At 46.8% G+C, this 19,511-nt stretch overlaps 1 protein-coding gene across 1 annotated transcript in view; it reads left to right on the forward strand.

The window, feature by feature from the left end:
* LOC119955081 (tetraspanin-11-like) overlaps positions 1-19,511 on the forward strand; it is a 153,833-nt gene that overhangs the window by 75,357 nt on the left and 58,965 nt on the right. Inside the window, 1 exon segment of the mRNA XM_038780940.1 lies at positions 3,729-3,920. Coding sequence (XP_038636868.1) covers positions 3,729-3,920 — 192 coding nt within the window.

Below are 19,511 nucleotides of genomic sequence, written 5' to 3' on the forward strand. Positions count from 1 at the left end.
AAGGGCCTCTTTCGGTGCTGTAAAACTCTATGATTCCAAACTTTTAGAGACAGTAATCTGGGAAAAATGAATGGAAATTTGGAAAAGAGAGGGTTCCTAATTGAAAATCAATACGGATGAAACGCAAATCATGTTTGACTAACTTAATCAAATTTTTTCTCGTGAGGGTATAGGTGTTGATGTGTCAGAAGATGTTTGATAAAGTATTAGAAAAATTCAAACTCGTGCAGTTAAAGTGACGATGACATTATGAATACAAAATTGGCTGAGGGTCAACCCACAGAGAGTACTGATGAACAGAATAAATGTAGAAAATGCTGGAAATACTCAGCAAGTCAGGCAGCTTCTGTGGAGTGAGAAACAGAGTTAATATTTCAGGTCAATGGCCTTTGGCTAGGACTTGCCGAGTATTCCCAGCTTTTTCCATTTAATTCCAAATTTCCTTTGCTGTTGTGGCAATGATGAATGGCTGTCTATCAGACTAAATTGAAGCACAGAGGAGACAACGTGAGGACCGATGATTTTTCTCCAGGGTTGCACTCGGACGAGTCCTGGAGATTAATCTTTAATTTCCCAGGCCAATCCTGGAAGATTGGCAACTTTAGTAGATGAACTGGTGATCAGTGCAGACACATGGCAGAGAAAATACATTGTTCTAGGAAGAGGCATCGATACAATGGTGCAATTTTAAAAGGGGTTCAGGGACTAGAGACAGCTGGGGAAGGAAGTTGAGATGAAGCTTTATAAAACACTGAAAGTGCAGAAGAGACTTACTAAAAAGAAACCAGATACACAGGTCACTAACATGTCATGAGCAGGTGCAGAAACAAATCAAAAAGGCTAATGGAATGCTGACCTATATATCTAGAGGTCTAGAATGACAAGGGTATATCATAATATATATATATTGGTATATAATACAAAGTCATGCTTTAACTGTAAAAAGCCCTGGTTAGACTGGAGTTACTGTGACCAGTTTTGGGCACCATCCCTGATATTGGCATTGGATGGGGTAGAGCGCAGAGTCACCAGAATGACACTGGGGATAAAAGGGTTTGAGTTTGAGGGCAGGTTGCATAAACATGGATTGCATTTTATTGAGTATGCCATAAACGCCAGCGGATAAGTCATGGGGCGATATTGAACAGCTTAGGGTTTTATTTTGAATATTATGGGGTGATCTTGATAAGTGGACCAGATAGGGTTGATACATAGAAATTATTTCTGCTGGTTGTGTGGTCCAGCACTAGGAACGTAGAGTAAACATTAAAGCCAGACCTTTCCGGAGTGAAATTAGGCAAGGTTTCTACACACATAAGGATAGTAGGAGTTTGGAACTCTTTTCTGCAAATGGCAATTGATATTAGATCAATTGTTAACTTTAAAACTAATCCTGTCATGTTTTAAAATAATTCTGGTTTGAAAGGTTGGGGAACGGGGTGCAATTAAGGCATTGTAAAAAGTTTGGGCTAATATAGTTTTGTTTGGATTAAGATGGTTCTCTGTGGAGTTAATGAGATTTCAGCTTGGTAAAATAATGTGATTGCCGGGAGGAGCCAAGGTATTAGGCATTTGTTAATTGTGTGTTAGTTGACGATGTGAGCATCTCAATTCAATTAAAAGATATTTTGTAGCTAGATTAGTAGTTTATTTCCAAACAGTTCAGAAGAGTGTAATTAGGTGAGCTGAAACAACATTTGAGGAAATACAGCCAAAGTTGCTGCATGGTTCTGACAGGATTCAGATCTTTTCTTTAAAGCAGTGTCACAATATCTCTCTGTACAGCAGGTATTCCTGGATGCTAACTGTGTTTAACAGTGGTTTGAGAGCGGAGATTTTTGTTGTTGTTTGAGTGGGAATAAAGATAACAGTTAAGGGTTACTGTATTCACTGAACTGAGTAGCATTGTTTAAGGGGTAATTCTGAGTTAATTTCTTGTGTGATGCTGAAGATATTTTAATACTATGTTAGTAATAAAGTTTGTTTGACATACAAGGGGCTGGATTTGTCACCCACGCCAGCCACAAGATCGCCATGGGCGGAACAGAGACCATGTAAACATCCCCTCACCTCGGGCGGGGAATTTCCGGTGGCTGTAAACCACCCCCCCCCCCCCCCCCCCACCCCCCCATATTTCTATTTCTTTGTTAAATCACTCCCGGAGCGAGGCATCCTTTCCTCACATTTTACAAAATTACAATAAAATATTGGGGTTTCTATTTTTTTTACATTTTCCAATCAAGGAGAAATTTAGCGTGGCCAATCCACCTACCCTACATATCTTTGGGTTGTGGGGATGAGACCCACGCACACACAATATGCAAATCCCACATGAACAGTGACCTCGGGCTGGGTTTGAACCCGGATCCTTGACGCCGTGAGGCAGCAGTGTGCCACCATACCTACCCTAATCTTGGGTTTCTGTTTCTGTCCAGTATCGTGGCCACTGTTGGGGTCTCGTCCAGGAACATCATATTTGCCACAGGGCCCAGCCAACCATGCCCACATGTTCTGGTCTTCATAGAATCATAGAATCATAAAATATACAGTTCAGAAGGAGGCCATTCGACCCATCAAGTCTGCACTGGCCCTTCGAAAGAGCACCTCACTTAGTCCCGTACCTCCACCCTATCCCTGTAACCCAGTAACCCTGTAAGCCCACCTAAATGTTTTGGACACAAAGGGCAATTTAGCATGGCCAATCCATCTAACCTGCACATCTTTGGACTGCGGGAGGAAACCAGAGCACCCAGAGGAGACCCACGCAGACACGGGGAGAACTTGCAGACTCTGCAATGACCCAAGACAGTGACCCAAGCCAGGAATCGAACCTGGGATCCTGAAGCTGTGAAGCAACAGGGCTAACAACTGTACTAACGTGCTTCCCCAGACTTGCTGGTTACTGGACAGCCTTCTTCGAGGCAATGTCCAAAGTGGTGGGGATGAGGGTGGAGCCATCCCCGAGAGCGGCAGTCTTCGGGGTATATGACAAGCCAGGTCTCTTTGTGGGGAGGAGGGCCGATGCCCTTGCCTTTGCCTCCCTGATCGTCCGTCGAAGAATCCTGCTCAGCAGGCGATCAGCAGCGCCGCCTAAAGCTGCAGACTGGTCCGACTTGTCGGAATTTCTCCAAATGGAGAAAATCATTTCGGCATCCGTGGGTCGGAAGACGGCTTCCACAGAAAGTGGGAGCCATTCACTCGGTTGTTCCGGGACCTGTTTGTGGCCAACAACTAGGTAGCCAAGGACAAAGAGTGGGTTGGAACAACACAGAAGGGAAGAAAGGAGGTGGGGGGGGGGGGGGGGGGGGGGGAGGGTCCAGGGAAATAGGAAAGTACAACCAAACCCAACAGGAGAGCCCCGGCCGAGGGGGGGGGGGGGGGGGGGGGGGCAGGAGCAACTACAACGGGAACTTGGGGAGAGAAAAGAGGGGGAAACCGGCGGGGAGGGATACACAGGGGACCACAATGGCCACAGCAAACACTGCGAGGAAAGGACATAAGAACAGAAAGAAGAAACTATGAAAAATCCATGTAAATAGTTAAAACCAGTCTCAATGTAAATAACTTTAAGGGTGCCTAGGTTCTCCCTTGCAAAATTCTCATTGTTCTATTTGTATTTATATTTGTTAAGTATACCAAAAAAACCCAATAAAATATTTTTTAAAAATTATAATATGTGCCACAGGTGAACAAGTTTGTGTCATGGGTGTTTATTATTGTGTCCTCAGATGGCAGGTGCTGGAGTGATGGCCGTAGGAGCTTGGACTCTGAATGAGAAAAGAAGCTACTTGAGCCTCCTGCCTTCTAGTACATTTTCCATCTCTGCTGGTATTCTCATCTTTGCTGGTAGCCTTGTGATAGTCACTGGATTCCTTGGGTGTTGTGCAGTTGTGCGAGAACAGAAGGCTGGTCTTGTAGCAGTAAGTACTCAACCTCTGGTCGTGTAACAAAACGCAAGCTGGTTCTGAGAGTCACTGAAATTGAGGCTCTGGTGCAATTTTACAAATTATTTAATTTTTGAGCCGTGTTATAATTTGTTACTTATTTCAAGACACAATCACCAAAGCTCCTTCGACAGTACCTTCCAAATCCACAAATTCTACCATCCAGAAGGACAAGGGCAGTAGATGCATGGGAACACCACCGCCTGCAAGTTCCCCTCCACGTCACACACCATCCTGACATGGAAAAAGTCACAGTTCCTTCACTGTCGCTGTGGCAAAATCCTGGAACTCCCTGTCTAGTAGCACTGTGGGTATCCACACAGTGGTTCAAGAAGGTGGCAATCTCAAGGGCAATAAATGCTATCTAGCCAGCACTGCCAGCATCCTATGATAGAATGCATTTTTTATATTCACCTGGGTGTCTGTTGAGGATATTGACGAAACTCCCAGAGAAAAGGTGTAAGCAGCTAAAATGTGGCAGTTTTTCTGTTTCCCCAGCATTTCACTTGAGGAAAGCCTGCAGAAATTCCAGCCGAGTTATTTCTGAAATATTCCTCCAGTATCCCTGTTCTATTCATTTGGTTATTGTTCACAAGGTTTCAAACTAACAATTCTATGGGTTGAATAATACTCTCACCTGCTGATGGCAGGTAGTTTGCCGCGTTCCAACTTCCGGGCCTGCAGTTGGTAATATTGGTTCCAATTGGTGGCGTTGGCAGGTTACAGACCGTCATCCCGCCCAATGAGTGTTGGAGGGTGGGACATCCCGTCTCAGAGGCTTCAGGCCTTGACCCAGCACAAGGTAGCCAGTAGCATTTAAAGGCCCCCTTCGTAGGTGGCACAATGTTTCAAATTCAGCAAGTCTCTCACCTTTTGGCATTGAAGTGTTGAATGTTTATTACTCATTTTCATGACTAGATCAATGGACTAATTGAGCAGAGAAGAGGTGTACTGGAAGGGGCAAAGTAAGCCCCAGATTCATTGAGACCGCCTTTGGTGCCTTCCTGCATGCAGCACATGACAGGCGTGACCAGCACATGCCTAGCATTGGGAAGAGGAGGAAGCGCAAGCAGACTCCTGGTGTGTGGGAGGAGGTGGCCGACGAGGTCAACAGTGTTGACCTTCTGAGGAGGATGTGATCCCAGTAGCACAAAAGGCTTAATGACCTCATGAGGTCAGTTGCAGGTAGCTAAATCTCTGCTGATATACCCTTGGGAGCAACATTAGTACATCTGTGCCTCTGCTAAGCGTTCCACCTGACCCTTAGGGGCTGGTGTTGCTCTGTCCCCTTCCTGAGGAACCACAGAATCCTGAACCTCCCTCTGTTCCCCTCTTCCCCTCACCCTACTCCTCATCTTAATCCTTCTTTCCTCCTCTCTGGAGGTTGCGTCTTCAACTGAGACGACAGTTTTCATCTGTTTCAAACTTGTTTCACTGCTGGGTAATGGACAGGGAAAATATTCCATTAAAAAAGCCCTCTGAATCAGAGGAGGTGGTAAATAATGCACAGATGTCCTCTGCACACTAATGAGTAGCCCCGGCAATCATTTGAATTTGAACTGCAAAGCTGACACTAAAGTTTTAAAACCCACCCAAGCAAGCTTATCCTTTAAAAATAATGGATTCCCGCCTGTGGTAAATCCCTGCCTGAAGGTGTATTATCATTGCTTTCTGACCAGATTATTGCAGTCAGATGGGTAGTTAATTAGCTGAAAATGCTGGATAAACACAGCATGTCTGGCAGCATCTGTGGAGAGAGAAACAGTCATTTTTTAATAAACATTTTATTGAGGTATTTTTGGTACAGTAACAACAAAATAAACAATATACATGAAACCATAAACATAGTGCAAAAGCCTCTCGTACAGGTCCCACCCTTATTACCCCCCTACTCTAATCTAAACGACTCCCCCTCCCATCTGCTGATGATTAATTTCCCGCAAAGAAGTCGACAGATGGTTGCCACGTCCGGGTAAACCCTAACAGTGACCCTCTCAAGGTGAACTTGATTTTCTCCAAACAGAGAAAGCTAGCCATGTCCGATAGCCAGATAGCCTTCAAGGGCTTTGAGTCCCTCCAAGCTGCTAATATCCGCCTCCCAGCTACTAGCAAAGCAAAGGCCAGAACGTCTGCCTCTTTCTCCTCCTGGATTCCCGGGTCTTCTGACACCCCGAAAATCACCACCTCTGGACTCAGCGCCACCCTTGTTTTTAATACCGTGGACATGACGTCCGCAAACCCCTGCCAAAATCCCCCAAGCTTTGGACATGTCCAAAACATGTGGACATGGTTCGCTGGTCCTCCCACACATTTTGTGCACCTGTCCTCCACCCCAAAGAATCTGTGCTCATCCGGGCCACTGTCATGTGAGCCCAGTACACAACGTTAAATTGTATCAGGCTGAGCCTGGCACATGTTGCAGACGTGTTGACTCTACTCAATGCGTCCACCTATAGACCATCCTCTATCTCACCTCCGAGCTCCTCCTCCCACTTTTGCTTCAGCTCCTCTGTCTGCGTCTCCTCTGACCCCATAAGCTCCTTGTAAATGTCCGAGACGATCCCTTATTCTACCCACCCTCTGGAAACTACCCTGTTCTAAACTACCCTGTTCTAAATGGTAGGAGCGGGAAGGTTGACACCTGTTTACGAAGGAACTCCCGCACCTGCAGAAAGCGACTGGAAGAGTTCCCATTCCCGCGCCACTTGGATGCCTAGATACCTAAAGCTTACCTCTACTAACCTAACCGGCAACTCTTCCAGTTGCCTCTCCTGTCCCCTCGCCTGGACCACAAACATCTCACTTTCTCATATTAAGCTTATACCCCGAAAACCGGCCAAGTTCCCCTAGAGTTCTCATGATTTCCTCCATCCCCTCCATTTGGTCCGAAGAAGCAGGTGATCCACATAGAGCGAAACCCGGTGCTCCACCCCCCCGTCCCCCAGACGAGTCCCTTGAGGCTCTCAGAGCAATTGCCAACGGCTCTAGAGCCAGCGCAAACAACAGTGGGGAGAGGGGGGCATCCCTGTCTCATCCCCCGGTGCAGTCTAAAATAGTCCGATGTTGTCCTATTCATCCGTACACTTGCCACAGGAGCCTGATATAGTAACCTGACCCAGTCAATAAACCCCCGCCCGAATCAACCATCCCAGTATCTCCCAGATAGTCCCATTCTACCTGATTAAAAGCCTTTTCTGCATCCATTGCAATCATTACCTCCGCCTCCTTACCTTCCAGGGGCATCATGATCACATTAAACAGCCTTCTTACATTGCCCACCAACTGCCTGCCCTCAACAAACCCCGTCTGGTCCTCCTCAATGCCCACCAACTGCCTGCCCTCAACAAACCCCGTCTGGTCCTCCCCAATAACGTCCAGAACACAATCTTCAATCCTGGAGGACACGATTTTGGCCAGCAACTTGGCATCTACATTCAACAAGGAGATCGGCCTATAGGACCCACACAGCTCCGGGTTCTTGTCCCGCTTAAGAATCAGCGAAATCGTTGCCTGTGACATCATCGGGGGAAACACCCCTCTCTCCCTTGCCTCATTGAACATCCTCATCAACACCGGCCCCAATATCCCCGAGAACGTTTTATAAAACTCCACTTGCTACCTGTCCGGACCCGAGGCCTTGAGGGCCTTCAGACCCTCCACTATCTCTTCCAGCCCGATTGGGGCCCCCAACCCTTCTACCCGCTCCCTGTCCACCTTAGGGAAATTCAGCAAGAGAGAAACAGAGTTAATGGGCAGGATTCAGCCACCACGTTGTGCTCAGCGCAGAGCTGGGCAAAATGGGTGAATCCTGCGAGAGTCCCAAATCTGGTTCTACACCAGGGCGAGCTCCTCGCAGATCGGGGTGCTATTTTAACTGGCAGCCCCAATCTCTGCACCCCACCCTTTCAGCGCCACCCCCTACTTGCTGGACTCCCCCTTCACTCCCCCCCCCCCCCCCAACGTTCTATTTGCCCCTGGAATCCTCCTCACCACCCCCTCTAATGGGCAAGGCCCTCCCCGGGCCCGACCCTAGGCAGTGACAATCTGGCACATGGGCACATTGGCAGTGCCAGCCTGGCAATCGACATTAGGCTTTCAGTTCCAGATTTTTATTGAATTCAAATTTCACCACCTGGCATAGTAGGAGATTGGGTCTCTGGGTTACTAGTCCAGCAACAGTGCCACTGCCTTACTCCACTCTTTCCCCATAAATCCCATTATTTGTCAATTAATTCTTGGGATGTAGGAGTTGCTGGCAAGTCCGACATTTATTGCCAATTTTGAACAACAGCAAGGCCACGTTGGTATGGCACTAGAGTCACAAATAGCGCCTAAGTATGTATGGATAGCAGATTTCCTTCCCTAAGATTTGTTATGGAGGAGCCTGAGATATCGCTTCTACTCCGAGTTCAGTCGTGGGTGATCAGTATTGGTTAATAAACATAATTTTTTGTTTTCATCCTGCCAATTTTTCCTTCCTTTCCTCAAGGTGTAACTTGTCATGTTCTGTAGACTGGGCGATATAAATGATGCACTCCAGAATATCTAGTTTACATAATTTATTATGAAACAATTATGTGGTAAAGATAACTGGAATAAATAAATGACAAACTATTAATGTTAACTAATTATTATAGAGTTACCACAAAATACGACTAATCACCAGCACGACTTATCCCCAACCCCCTAGGCACAGAGCCGCACACTGCCACCTGCTGGTCGGAGGTTGTGTGCAATATTATATACAGAATTGCTTTGTGCATCTAAGGTGGCTACCTGCAAAGGACCATGGGAATTATGGCCAACCCGGGACTCAGACAGATACAGAGCCTATGTGTATTTGAAACACAGGTAACTAGACCTGATCGAACCCCCCCCCCCACCCCCACTCACTCATTTGCATTTTAATGGCCCATTTTCCCAGGACAATAGAACTCCAATCAAACGACCGGTACAGCCACAGACTGATCGGCGCCACTCCCTTTACTCAGAAAGCCCAACTGCCAAGGTCAATGACCACTAAGGACCTGCCCAGCCACCATGGCACCCGCTCCGTTATTGGCCGAAATCGAAGACAGTGATCAGAGCCCTGTCGAACTATTGGGTCCAAGGTTAAGGACCACCCCAAAGAGCCCAGAGGGATAAAAGAGAGCGCAGCCATATGTTCTGTCTCTTTTGGATCCGGCCTGTGCCAGCCCAATTGCAGCAGGAACAGCCAGCCAAGTTCAAGACCAACGATCGCAACCTGATGGATGAGCCCAGCAGAGACAGAGCCACTTTCTTCGAACCAGCCAAGTGAAATACAGATAAAGGCCTTATCAATTTGCACAGTGCCGGTTGCCCTGAAGTTAAGTATAGGTTATTGTAGCTGATAGGTGTAGTTTAACTCGTAGTAGATATTGTGTTTGCATGTCGAGGTAACTCTTGTGTATGTAAATAAACCACCTTTTGAACTAACTAACTGGTTGTGTGGTTATTTGATCGATATAAGGGAAGGCTTGTGGTTCACCAACATTATCATTAATATTAGCAACAGTATCGACGACGCTGTTGGGATCGAAAACGAGCAACATTATTGGCGACCCAGATGGGACTCGATTAGAAGTGACTTTGTCACTTCGAGAGAATCGACAAACTTTGAATCCAATTGCGAGAAAGAGAAAGAACCACAAGTGCAAGCCCCATATCGACTAAATAACCGAATTTCGGAAGTGTGTACTAACCCGCATGCGTACCTAACAGGAAGAGTAAGGTAAACTCGTTAGAATTGTGTACAACTATCGAGAGATTGTGAGCTGGAAGATAGCTTAAGCCATACCTGCTGTTCAAATCGCCGCCTTATTCCCCGTCCCAAATTAAAAGTAGATAAAGAGAAATTAAGGGTAGAGAAAGAGATAAGAGAGGTAATGGCCACTAAGGCAATGGAAAAATTGATGAATCCACAGGAACCCGAGGTCGCAGTGACCAACAGAGCAGAGCCCCATATGGCAGGAAGAGTTAAGGAAATACTTAAAGGGGAAAGGATGGCCGCTTTGGATGAATTTTTGCGCTAATGATGAGTCAGGTCCAGGAAAGATAGGACAAACATGGTTGGAGAACCCAAGCGAGGACCACAAGAAAAATGTAGGGAAAGTCAGAAAGCCGATGGTAATAGTGTCCTGTTTGGCACAATTGCGAGGCACAGAGGAGGTCGTGAAGCCGTCTTGTCTAGTTCACCTTAGTAGCTTCCGGACCCAGTACAATAAAGCCTACCAAGATACACAGCGCGCAGTCCTGGTAAGAGAGGAAACAGAACAACAGGTCGCCCAGCTAACTAGCAAATGCGCAGATCTAAAAGCAGCTTTGAGAGCACTCCACAGCTCCACTAAGGAACAAAGGCAGAGTACCGTTGACCATGTGAAATGCCGACAGAAGATAGAAAAGTTACAGTCGCTACTCTCAGTACAGAATGGCTTCAGCTACACTTTTGGGCAGGATTTAGATGAGGAAGATGCTCCTGATTGGCAAGAATTAAACGAAAGTGCCCAAAGATACATAGAGGACATGGGAAATCAAAATCGAACTCCCACCCCCCAAAAGGAAAAGCACCCGCACCACTGACTGCACAGGCACCACACACCCCCACTCACAATTCGACCCCCATGAATCCGGTTACAAACACAATGCATGTCATTGGATCAGGATGAGCCTGAAATCATTTACACCACCCCACTATCCATAACCCAATTCAGAGAAGCTTGCACGAAAATTAGTCGATTCCAGTCCACCGCTGACCCGCACAGCTTCGTTGAGGAGGTACGCCAACAAAATTTATGTACGGCCTAGACGAGAGAGGAAGTAAAGCTAATAATTATGAGCCTTAGCCAGTCCGTAAGGTCAGCTTTGCCTGAACCCCAAAATGTAGCAGGAGGAACCCTACAGGAAATGAAAACAGCCATATTAGATGCCATCGGGTAGAACAAAGGAGATCCAGTCGAGGGTTTAAATCACTGCAGGCAAAAGAAGGGAAAACACCCGACCGCATTTGCTGGTCCCTATGGATTCATTTCATGGCAGTCAATGGACAACTGAACCGCGCACCCCCAAATGAGGAGCACATCACTAAATGGTCCCGCACCTTAGTCTCGCATGCCACAGATGCAGGTCAAAAGGCTTGTGTAAACTACGACCCCGCAGACCACACATACAATGAAGTTTGGGTATTGAAACGACTTTCTTGAGCATGGGAACAAACACTACATCGACAGACAGATTCAGGACGAGATAGAAGAAAAACGTGCACCCAGTTAGGACTAGCCAGGACCCAGCACGGATAAACAAGGGTAGACACGAGGGACAGCACCCCAGAGCACAGGCACCACGAGGTTGTTACAATTGTGGCCACATGGGACATTACGCCCGTGATTGCCGACAAAACCTCCCGTACCAGCAATGATACCAACACCCAAACCCCCCACCTAGGAACAATGTTAGGCCCATGCAAATGTTAGTGCCCGTTCAGACGATTTAGCGTTTAAACCCACAGATTGACGGTGTTCGGACTCCCCAACTTGGGTCTGTGACACATGCTGGGACAAATCAGGCAGACCAGTAGTTACAGGCACAGTCAGGAGGCATACAGTTGATTTTCTTTGGGATACAGGAGGTTCGCGCACTAGTTTGAACTCCTCCTCTTTCAACAGGACAAATGGCCCACCACAGACACCATCACCCTGAGTGGATTCACCGGCCACATACAGCAAGGATATATCACCGCTCCCGTACCCTTTCAGATAGGAAACATTAGCACCTGACACCCCGTTGTTTTAGTTGACTCACCCCAAACAGCCGAGCACATTTTAGGCATTGATTGTATGAGCTCTCATAACCTTTTGTTTGGCCCAGAAAACAAATGTGTCTGGCGAATGGCCAAAACAGTTAGGGCTCCCGCTACGCTCACAGTAGGGGATTATGAAAACAGGATTTGCTCAGTAGGGGACTATTGGTTTAATCCACAAACAATTAATGCAGACCAGACGATTAGAGAGGTCCTCATAAAATGTAAAGATTCCTTCGCACAACGCAAACACGATTGTGAGAAGATCCCAGGTACGATAAAGATTTCAGGTCCCGATCCAAAGCCACAAAAGCAATACGGTTTCCCACAACAAGCCGAGGGTGAGATTTCGAAGGTTATTAACCGTTTGTTAGACCAAGGAGTTATTCGACCCGTGGGGTCCACAAATAATGCCCCAATTTGGCCCGTACAAAAGCCCGATGGTTCATGGTGACTAATACTCGAACTACCGAAAACTTAATAAGGTAACACCTTCAGCAGCCCCCACCATTGCCATGAGTCCCGAAACTGTGCTCAGACAGGGAGTACAGGCAAAATACTTCACAATGCTGGACATCAGCAATGGCTTTTGGTCCATCCCGTTAGACAAGGCCTGCCAGTATAAGTTTGCGTTTACGTTTCAAGGGCAGCAATACACGTGGACATGCCTCCCACAAGGATTCTATAACTCCCCCTCCATTTTCCACCGCAAATTGGCCAATGGGCTTTCTAAATTTTCCCGACCCAAATGCCTAATACAATATGTGGATAATCTGCTCTTGGAAACGTACACTAAAGAGGAACACGTAGAGCTCTTAACGGAATTACTAGGCCTACTGCAATCAATCGGATGCAAGGTTAACCCAAAAAAGGCCCAGATTTTAAAGGAAATTGTTTTTTATTTAGGCACCATCATCACCCACGGGAAGAGAGAAATTGAGGAAAAACGAATCAAATCCATCGTCAAATTGCTCCTGCCCCAAAATGTCACTGCACTCTGGTCATTCCTAGGTTAGGTAGATTATTGCAAAAATCATACAGATGGTTTTGCCACTAAAGCAGCCCCACTCTCAGAGCTCCTGAAAAAGAACACCCCATGGGAATGGCTTCCGTAGCACACAGATGCCATTGATGATTTAAAATGCGCCCTAGGCACGTTTTACAAGTTCCAAACCCAGACTTGCCCTATGCCATAGAAGTAGCAACCACTGACCAAACCCTATCAACAGTACTCCCGCAAGAACAACTTGATCATTTAGGACCTATAGCCTATGCCTCAAGAGTATTAGACCCCATAGAGCAAGGATTCTCAGCCTGTGAACGATACTTGTTTGCAGTCTTTTGGGCAGTACAGTACTTTGCGTACATCACAGGCCTTAACCCAGTCACGATCTTGACTGAGCACATCCCCACGCAACTATTACTAGACGGTAGATTAAAGGACGGTTCAGTCAGCCAAATCAGAGCAGCTCGCTGGACACTACTGTTACAAGGCAGGGACATTACGGTAAAATGCACCAAGACCCACACATTTCTGGCTGATGATCTCCAATATGCAGGGACCCCACATGAGTGCCAGATCATAGCAGCCCAACACCACACAGGACTCTTTATCCCAAAGTCACTACACCCACGAGCAGGCAGTAAGACACAGAATTCCCAAACCACAGGGAAAGCTTTAAAAATCTATGTAGACGGTTCCTCAACAATTGAAAATGGAGTTAGAAGACGTGCAGGGTCGCCCACTAGAAGGGATCCCTTTAAAATTGCCCGGCAACCTAGGTTCAGAAGCAGCAGAACTCACAGCCATAGCCTATGTAATTCAGCACCCCGACTCTTTCCCAACCCCCGCAGGCATACACTCCGACAGCCTGTATGTGTGCAACAGTTTAACAGAATTCCTGCTGTGGGAATCTCAAGGTTTTGTTTCAGCCGATGGAAAACCCCTCCCCTCTGCCCTGTTGTTAAAGCACATTCTCAAAACAGCCTCAGATCACACGTATGGTATCATTAAAATAAGAAGCCATCATCGCTGCTCCCCACCCTGTAATGTAAAGGCAGGCGCCTTAGCCAAAGTAGGATCACACCATGGTCACTTCTGGCAGCCACCTGAAAGCGAACTGATACACTCAGACCAATATTGAGGATCTATCTCAAGCCCATAAAGCAGACGACACCCTCAAACAGGTTTTAGATGGCAACTTCCCAGCCCCCTATGATAAATGGAAGGACGCACTGACTGTACAGGATGGCATAGTATTAAAAAATGGAATTTATGTGGTCCCCACCCAGGACAGAAACCAGCTCATTTGCAAATTCCATGATAGACATAGACATCAGGGCATAGACAATAACATTGCCCATTTAAGACCTTTGTGTTGGTGGCCCGATTTAAAAAGTGATGTAACCCATTATGTTGAGAATTGCCGTAGCTGTGCGCAGAACAATCCCTAACATTACTCAAAGAAAGGACAATTACGTCACACCCAACCTGTTAATGGCCCTTGCACAAATTTGCAACTCGGCTAAATTGGCCCCCTTCCCCCTTGCAGAAATGGTTCCAAGTACGTGTTGGTTGCAATCGACACCTTTACTAAATGGGTAGAAGCATTTCCCTCACGGACAAACACATCAAAGGCCACCGCTAAGATTTTGACCCAACAAATATTCACACGCTAGGGTCTCCCCCGCAGCATTGAGTCAGACCAAGGTTCCCACTTCACCGGCAGAGTCATGCAAAATGTTTTAACAATTTTTGGGATCAGGCAAAAATTCCATGTAGCATAAAACCCCCAATCAAGTGGCATTGTTGAGAGAACTTTAAAAGCAACCATTAGGAAGATGGTGCAACAGAACAATAGCACGTGGGACATGGTCCTCCCACTTGCTCTCATGTTTCTTCAGAACACCTTTTCCAGTTCAACAGGTTTCATCCCCCACACTCTCGTGACCGGACGGCCCATGAAGGGTATTAAATATTTAGTAAGCCTCGATTTGGCAAGCCCCACAGTAACTGCCCTCACCCACGAAAAAGCAGTTCAATAGGTTACAGATAACATTAAAGCAGCACAGCTCGGGGGCAGCACGGTGGCCTAGTGGTTAGCACAACCGCCTCACGGCGCCGAGGTCCCTGGTTCGATCCCGGCTCTGGGTCACTGTCCGTGTGGAGTTTGCACATTCTCCCCGTGTCTGCGCGGGTTTCGCCCCCACAACCCAAAAATGTGCAGAGTAGGTGGATTGGCCACGCTAAATTGCCCCTTAATTGGAAAAAATAATTGGGTAATCTAAATTTATAAAAAAATAAAAATAAAATGTTTTTTTTTAAAAAAGCAGCACAACTCGTTGCAGCTGCCCGATTAGGAGCTAGAAGGAAGCAGAGTAAAGCCTGCTTTGACAAAACCGTCCACCCCGTAGAGTACAAAGTCGGTCAGCAAGAAATGGTTTCACTTTTACCAGTTCTTTCCTCTCCCCAAAATTTGCAGGACCCTATTCCATTTCCGACAAAGTGAACCACTCCGTGTACAAGATAACGTACCCCAACGGTAAAACTGGTTGGTTCCACATCAACCAACTCAAAGTCTACGGATCCCAATGTAGTCACTCCCACCACATCTCTCTGGCAATAGGAGACGATTATGCCCCGCCCATCAACAACCTAGTCCTACCCCTACGCCAACCCTCCCCCAGCCATGCCGGCATTTATCCCTCGTCCACGCCCACAGACCCAAACTTGTCTCCGCCCACAGGTACGGACTTTCACCTTGAACTTGACTCTGACAACAGCGAAAGCCTCCCGGATTTGATTACTATCCCTGAACACTGGCGCAATCTCTCTGCCACCAGTCACCCCAGCCCCCGGAACCACAACTTAGATATCTTTGACCCCCTATATGCCCTCCCCAGCCACTGCCACGGCCACCGCCCGACCACAGTAACTTGCCCTCCACTCCCACCACCCCTACGCCTCATGACAAACAAGCTCCTCTTTGGCGCCCCGACAACTCTTGCAGACTAGTAAGGCACGACAATTTGGACCATCCGACGGCCCACCCGGCCATGGCACAGAAATGGCAGACACGAGTCTGGCAACCAGGAGATGGTGATGATTCAGATACTGACTCTCATTTCGGTAATGCTTTTACAACGCTGTTTGGTACAGAACCCTGAGGTGTCCAGATGATGAGAAAGAGACACCGCCTAGGTATTAAGGTGCCCAAGTTCTGATGGAGCCTGCCCGTCTTTTTCCTTCTTTTTTCTACTACATGGTTTTAATTCATGTCGCCCGACACACAATTACTCTTCTGATTCGAGGATACGATGCCCTATGACAGTTAAAGGCACAGGTTTGCCGGAGAAACACATCACTGTTCTCCCAGTCTTTATGACAAGTTTCCGCACGACTACAAACATTTACCGTCCACCCAGATCACCCAGGTAGGGAGTAACGGCACTGGTCCCCGCCCTACCTGAGGACCCCAAATGCATCCGGTCAGTTAAGCTCGGGTAGTGGAGTAACGGCACTAACCCCCGCCCTACCCGGGGATTCCACCCATTCTTATCCTGCATCTGCCCACACGCACCTCGTGTTCCTGTCACTTCATACGCTCCGGAATGGTTCTCTACACTCTGCACTGTCTTTGGCCGGCCTTAGTTTCACCTTCTCTGCTCTCTCTTTGGTTGTGATTTAAAGAATGCATTTTGCCACGGTCTATATGCTCACCCCTTCTTTTCTTTACCTCCTGCGACCCCCTGGTCGCTCCCCACCTGCTGTTTACACATATGACACAATTGGTTGCTATACACGCTGCTACACGCGAACTACCTCTGAACACTGGGATGAAACACTATAAAACTGTCCGCCCTGAAATTTGGCTGCTTAAGATAAGCCTCAACCACCACTGGTTGCAAGTAAAGAAAAGACTGGTCGAATAAATTATCCACCCACTCCCCACATCGACCACCAGCTGCGAGAGTCTTTGTACTTTAAAAATCTGCATTTCTTGTCTCCAAAATGGTATTTCAAAAAAACAATGAGGGAGTCACACATGATGACAATCATAACGGGTAATTGGAGTAAGGAAAGACTAATAAAATGAGATATTAACCAAAGATAATAACAGATACAATGCTTGCACCCCCAGGATTACCCGGAAAACAGAAAACATAGGAAGAAGCAGGACTGCTGACCTGCGTTTGGATCATTGCTGGAACTGCGCGTGCAACACACATTCATTACAAACCCCACACCAGCCCCAAACACTACCACACAACAGGCCACCCCCAGCCCGGACACTACACATAAAGACAGACATTGAAACCCCCACCTGGTGTGAAAACATTGCCAAATGGAACCCCCTTTCATACATAGTAGAGGCCTTTCTAGTAATTTCAATAATCTGCAGTGTCATTCAGACACTGCGACTCCGTAAATGGCGAGCAAAAGCCTCCAGCTCCCCGATATATACAGTCCGATCCCCCTTCTTTGGAATTCAACAAAATACTAATCGCTGCTAAGAATAAACCATGTACGTCTTTAACTTTATTAGGATTAAGTAGAAATGTGATGCTGCTGTTTTAAATTTTGTACTGTATGTAAGGTCTTTGATATCCACCAGCAGCATGCGAGCAGCTTAGATAGTGTTAGCTAGAGATCAACTGTGCGGATAAATTAAATGTTTTATAGTGACCGATAGAGATTAATTAATTTATGAATGTATTAACGAAATATTAGGTAAATGTCCCAAACCATAGGATAGAGTAGAGTAGAGCCTTGCCTTGACCAAGGGTGACCGGTCCACCAAGGATGAATATGGGATCAATAGAGTGATCCGCCACGCTTCACATTCAGGATCAAGGGGACGGGATGTAGCCATCTAAGATGGCCACCTGCAAAGGACCATGGGAATTATGGCCAACCAAGGGCTCAGACAGATACAGAGCTCGTTTTAATTTTAATGGCCCATTTTCCCAGGATAACAGAACTCCAATCAAGCAACCGATACAGCCACAGACTGATCGGTGCCACTCCCTTTACTCAGAAAGCCCAACTGCCAAGGTCAATGACCGCTAAGGGCCCGCCCAACCACCAAGGCATTGGCCGAAATCGAAGACAGTGATCAGAGCCCTGTCGAACTATTGGGTCCAAGGTTAAGGACCACCCCAAAGAGCGTGAAATCCCAGAGGGATAAAAGAGAACACAGCCATGTGTTCTGTCTCTTTTGGATATGGCCTGTGCCAGCCCAACAGTAGCAGGAACAGCCAGCCAAGTTCAAGACCAACAATCGCTACCTGACAGAGGAGCCCAGCAGAGACAGAGCCACTTTCTTTGAACCAGCCAAGTGAAATCCAGATAAAGGCCTTATCCATTTGCACAGTACCGGTCGCCCTGAAGTTAAGAATAGGTTATTGTAGTTGATAGGTGTAATTTAACCTGTAGTAGATATTGTGTTTGCATGTCGAGGTAACTCTTGTGTATGTAAATAAACCATCTTTTGAACTAACTAACTGGTTGTGTGGTCATTTGATCGCTATAAGGGAAGGCTTGTGGTTCACCAACATTATCATTAATATTAGCAACAGTATTGGCGACGCTGTTGGGATCGAAAACGAGCAACAGCATATCATCACATAACTCTTGCTGGGCGCAGTTTGATGGGCGTCATTAGCCCTGTGCATCTTTGTTCAAGTGCACATACTTTGACCAAAAGGGCACTGATTGGTTGGCAAATTAACTGTGATTGGTCAAAGCCTTTGGAGAGCCTATAGTTTCCCTGATGCTTTCTCCATGGCAGTGCCTTGGCCAATCGTATAAGTGAAATTTTAAAAAGTCAGAGTCAATTTGCCAATCAATCAGCACCGTTTTCTCCTTTAATATAAGTTGTTGTGATTATTTGAAATTTGGTATTCTTGTGATTGTCCTGATGAGTGCAGGATGAAAAACTTCAGCAATAGGTCTCTTTTTTGAACAACATTCGCGGACAGATCCTGACCATCTTTCTGCTGGTCATTATTAAACTCTGGGGTGCAGCTTAACTGGCTCCAGCCCTGCTCTCTTATACATGTGGTTATTCTATCATGGATAACTGACTGATCACTGTGACCACGTCACTGCTTAACGTTGACTGAGTCGGCCATCTCTTTCTTATCAGAAGAGATCTGGGCCATGGTGACCTTGCCAGTGTCCGAGGGGCAGGTCCCACCGGGGCACCATACACCACATGTAGGCAAACAGCTGGGCACGAAGGAAAAGCCTCTGTTGAGGTCACGCCCTGAACATCGTCTGAATTGAATTAGTCTGTCAGTCCTTAGAATCCAACACTCAGAGTTGCCTTGGAGGAAGGATGACTAGGACAAGAGCATTATCAAATCTCTCATTGAAAGAACAACTAGGGCTTCATGAATGTGACTGCTATCTTTACGTCAGTGGCATTGTGAGGCAGTGGCTAAAGTTCAGCTAGATGGAGATCTATCTGTCAGGATAAACATGTGTGTGTATACCTGGAAACTCCTCTCCTACAACCCCCACCCCATTCCCTGGCATCCCACTCAAATAATCACAGACATGGCAGAAAGTATACAACAGCATATTAGCTTCTGGTCCGCTGGTGATCCAGTCTTTGGGGCAGGATGCCCATTCTGGTGTAGATGGTGATGTAGTGATGGTCCACTGGTAGTAACCTAGAGGCCCAGGCTGATGCTCTGTGGACATGGATTCAGATCCATTCAGAACAGCTGGTGAAATTTAGATTCAA

The sequence above is a fragment of the Scyliorhinus canicula genome, chromosome 20, assembly GCF_902713615.1.
Source record: "Scyliorhinus canicula chromosome 20, sScyCan1.1, whole genome shotgun sequence".
In the NCBI taxonomy this organism is placed as follows: domain Eukaryota; kingdom Metazoa; phylum Chordata; class Chondrichthyes; order Carcharhiniformes; family Scyliorhinidae; genus Scyliorhinus; species Scyliorhinus canicula.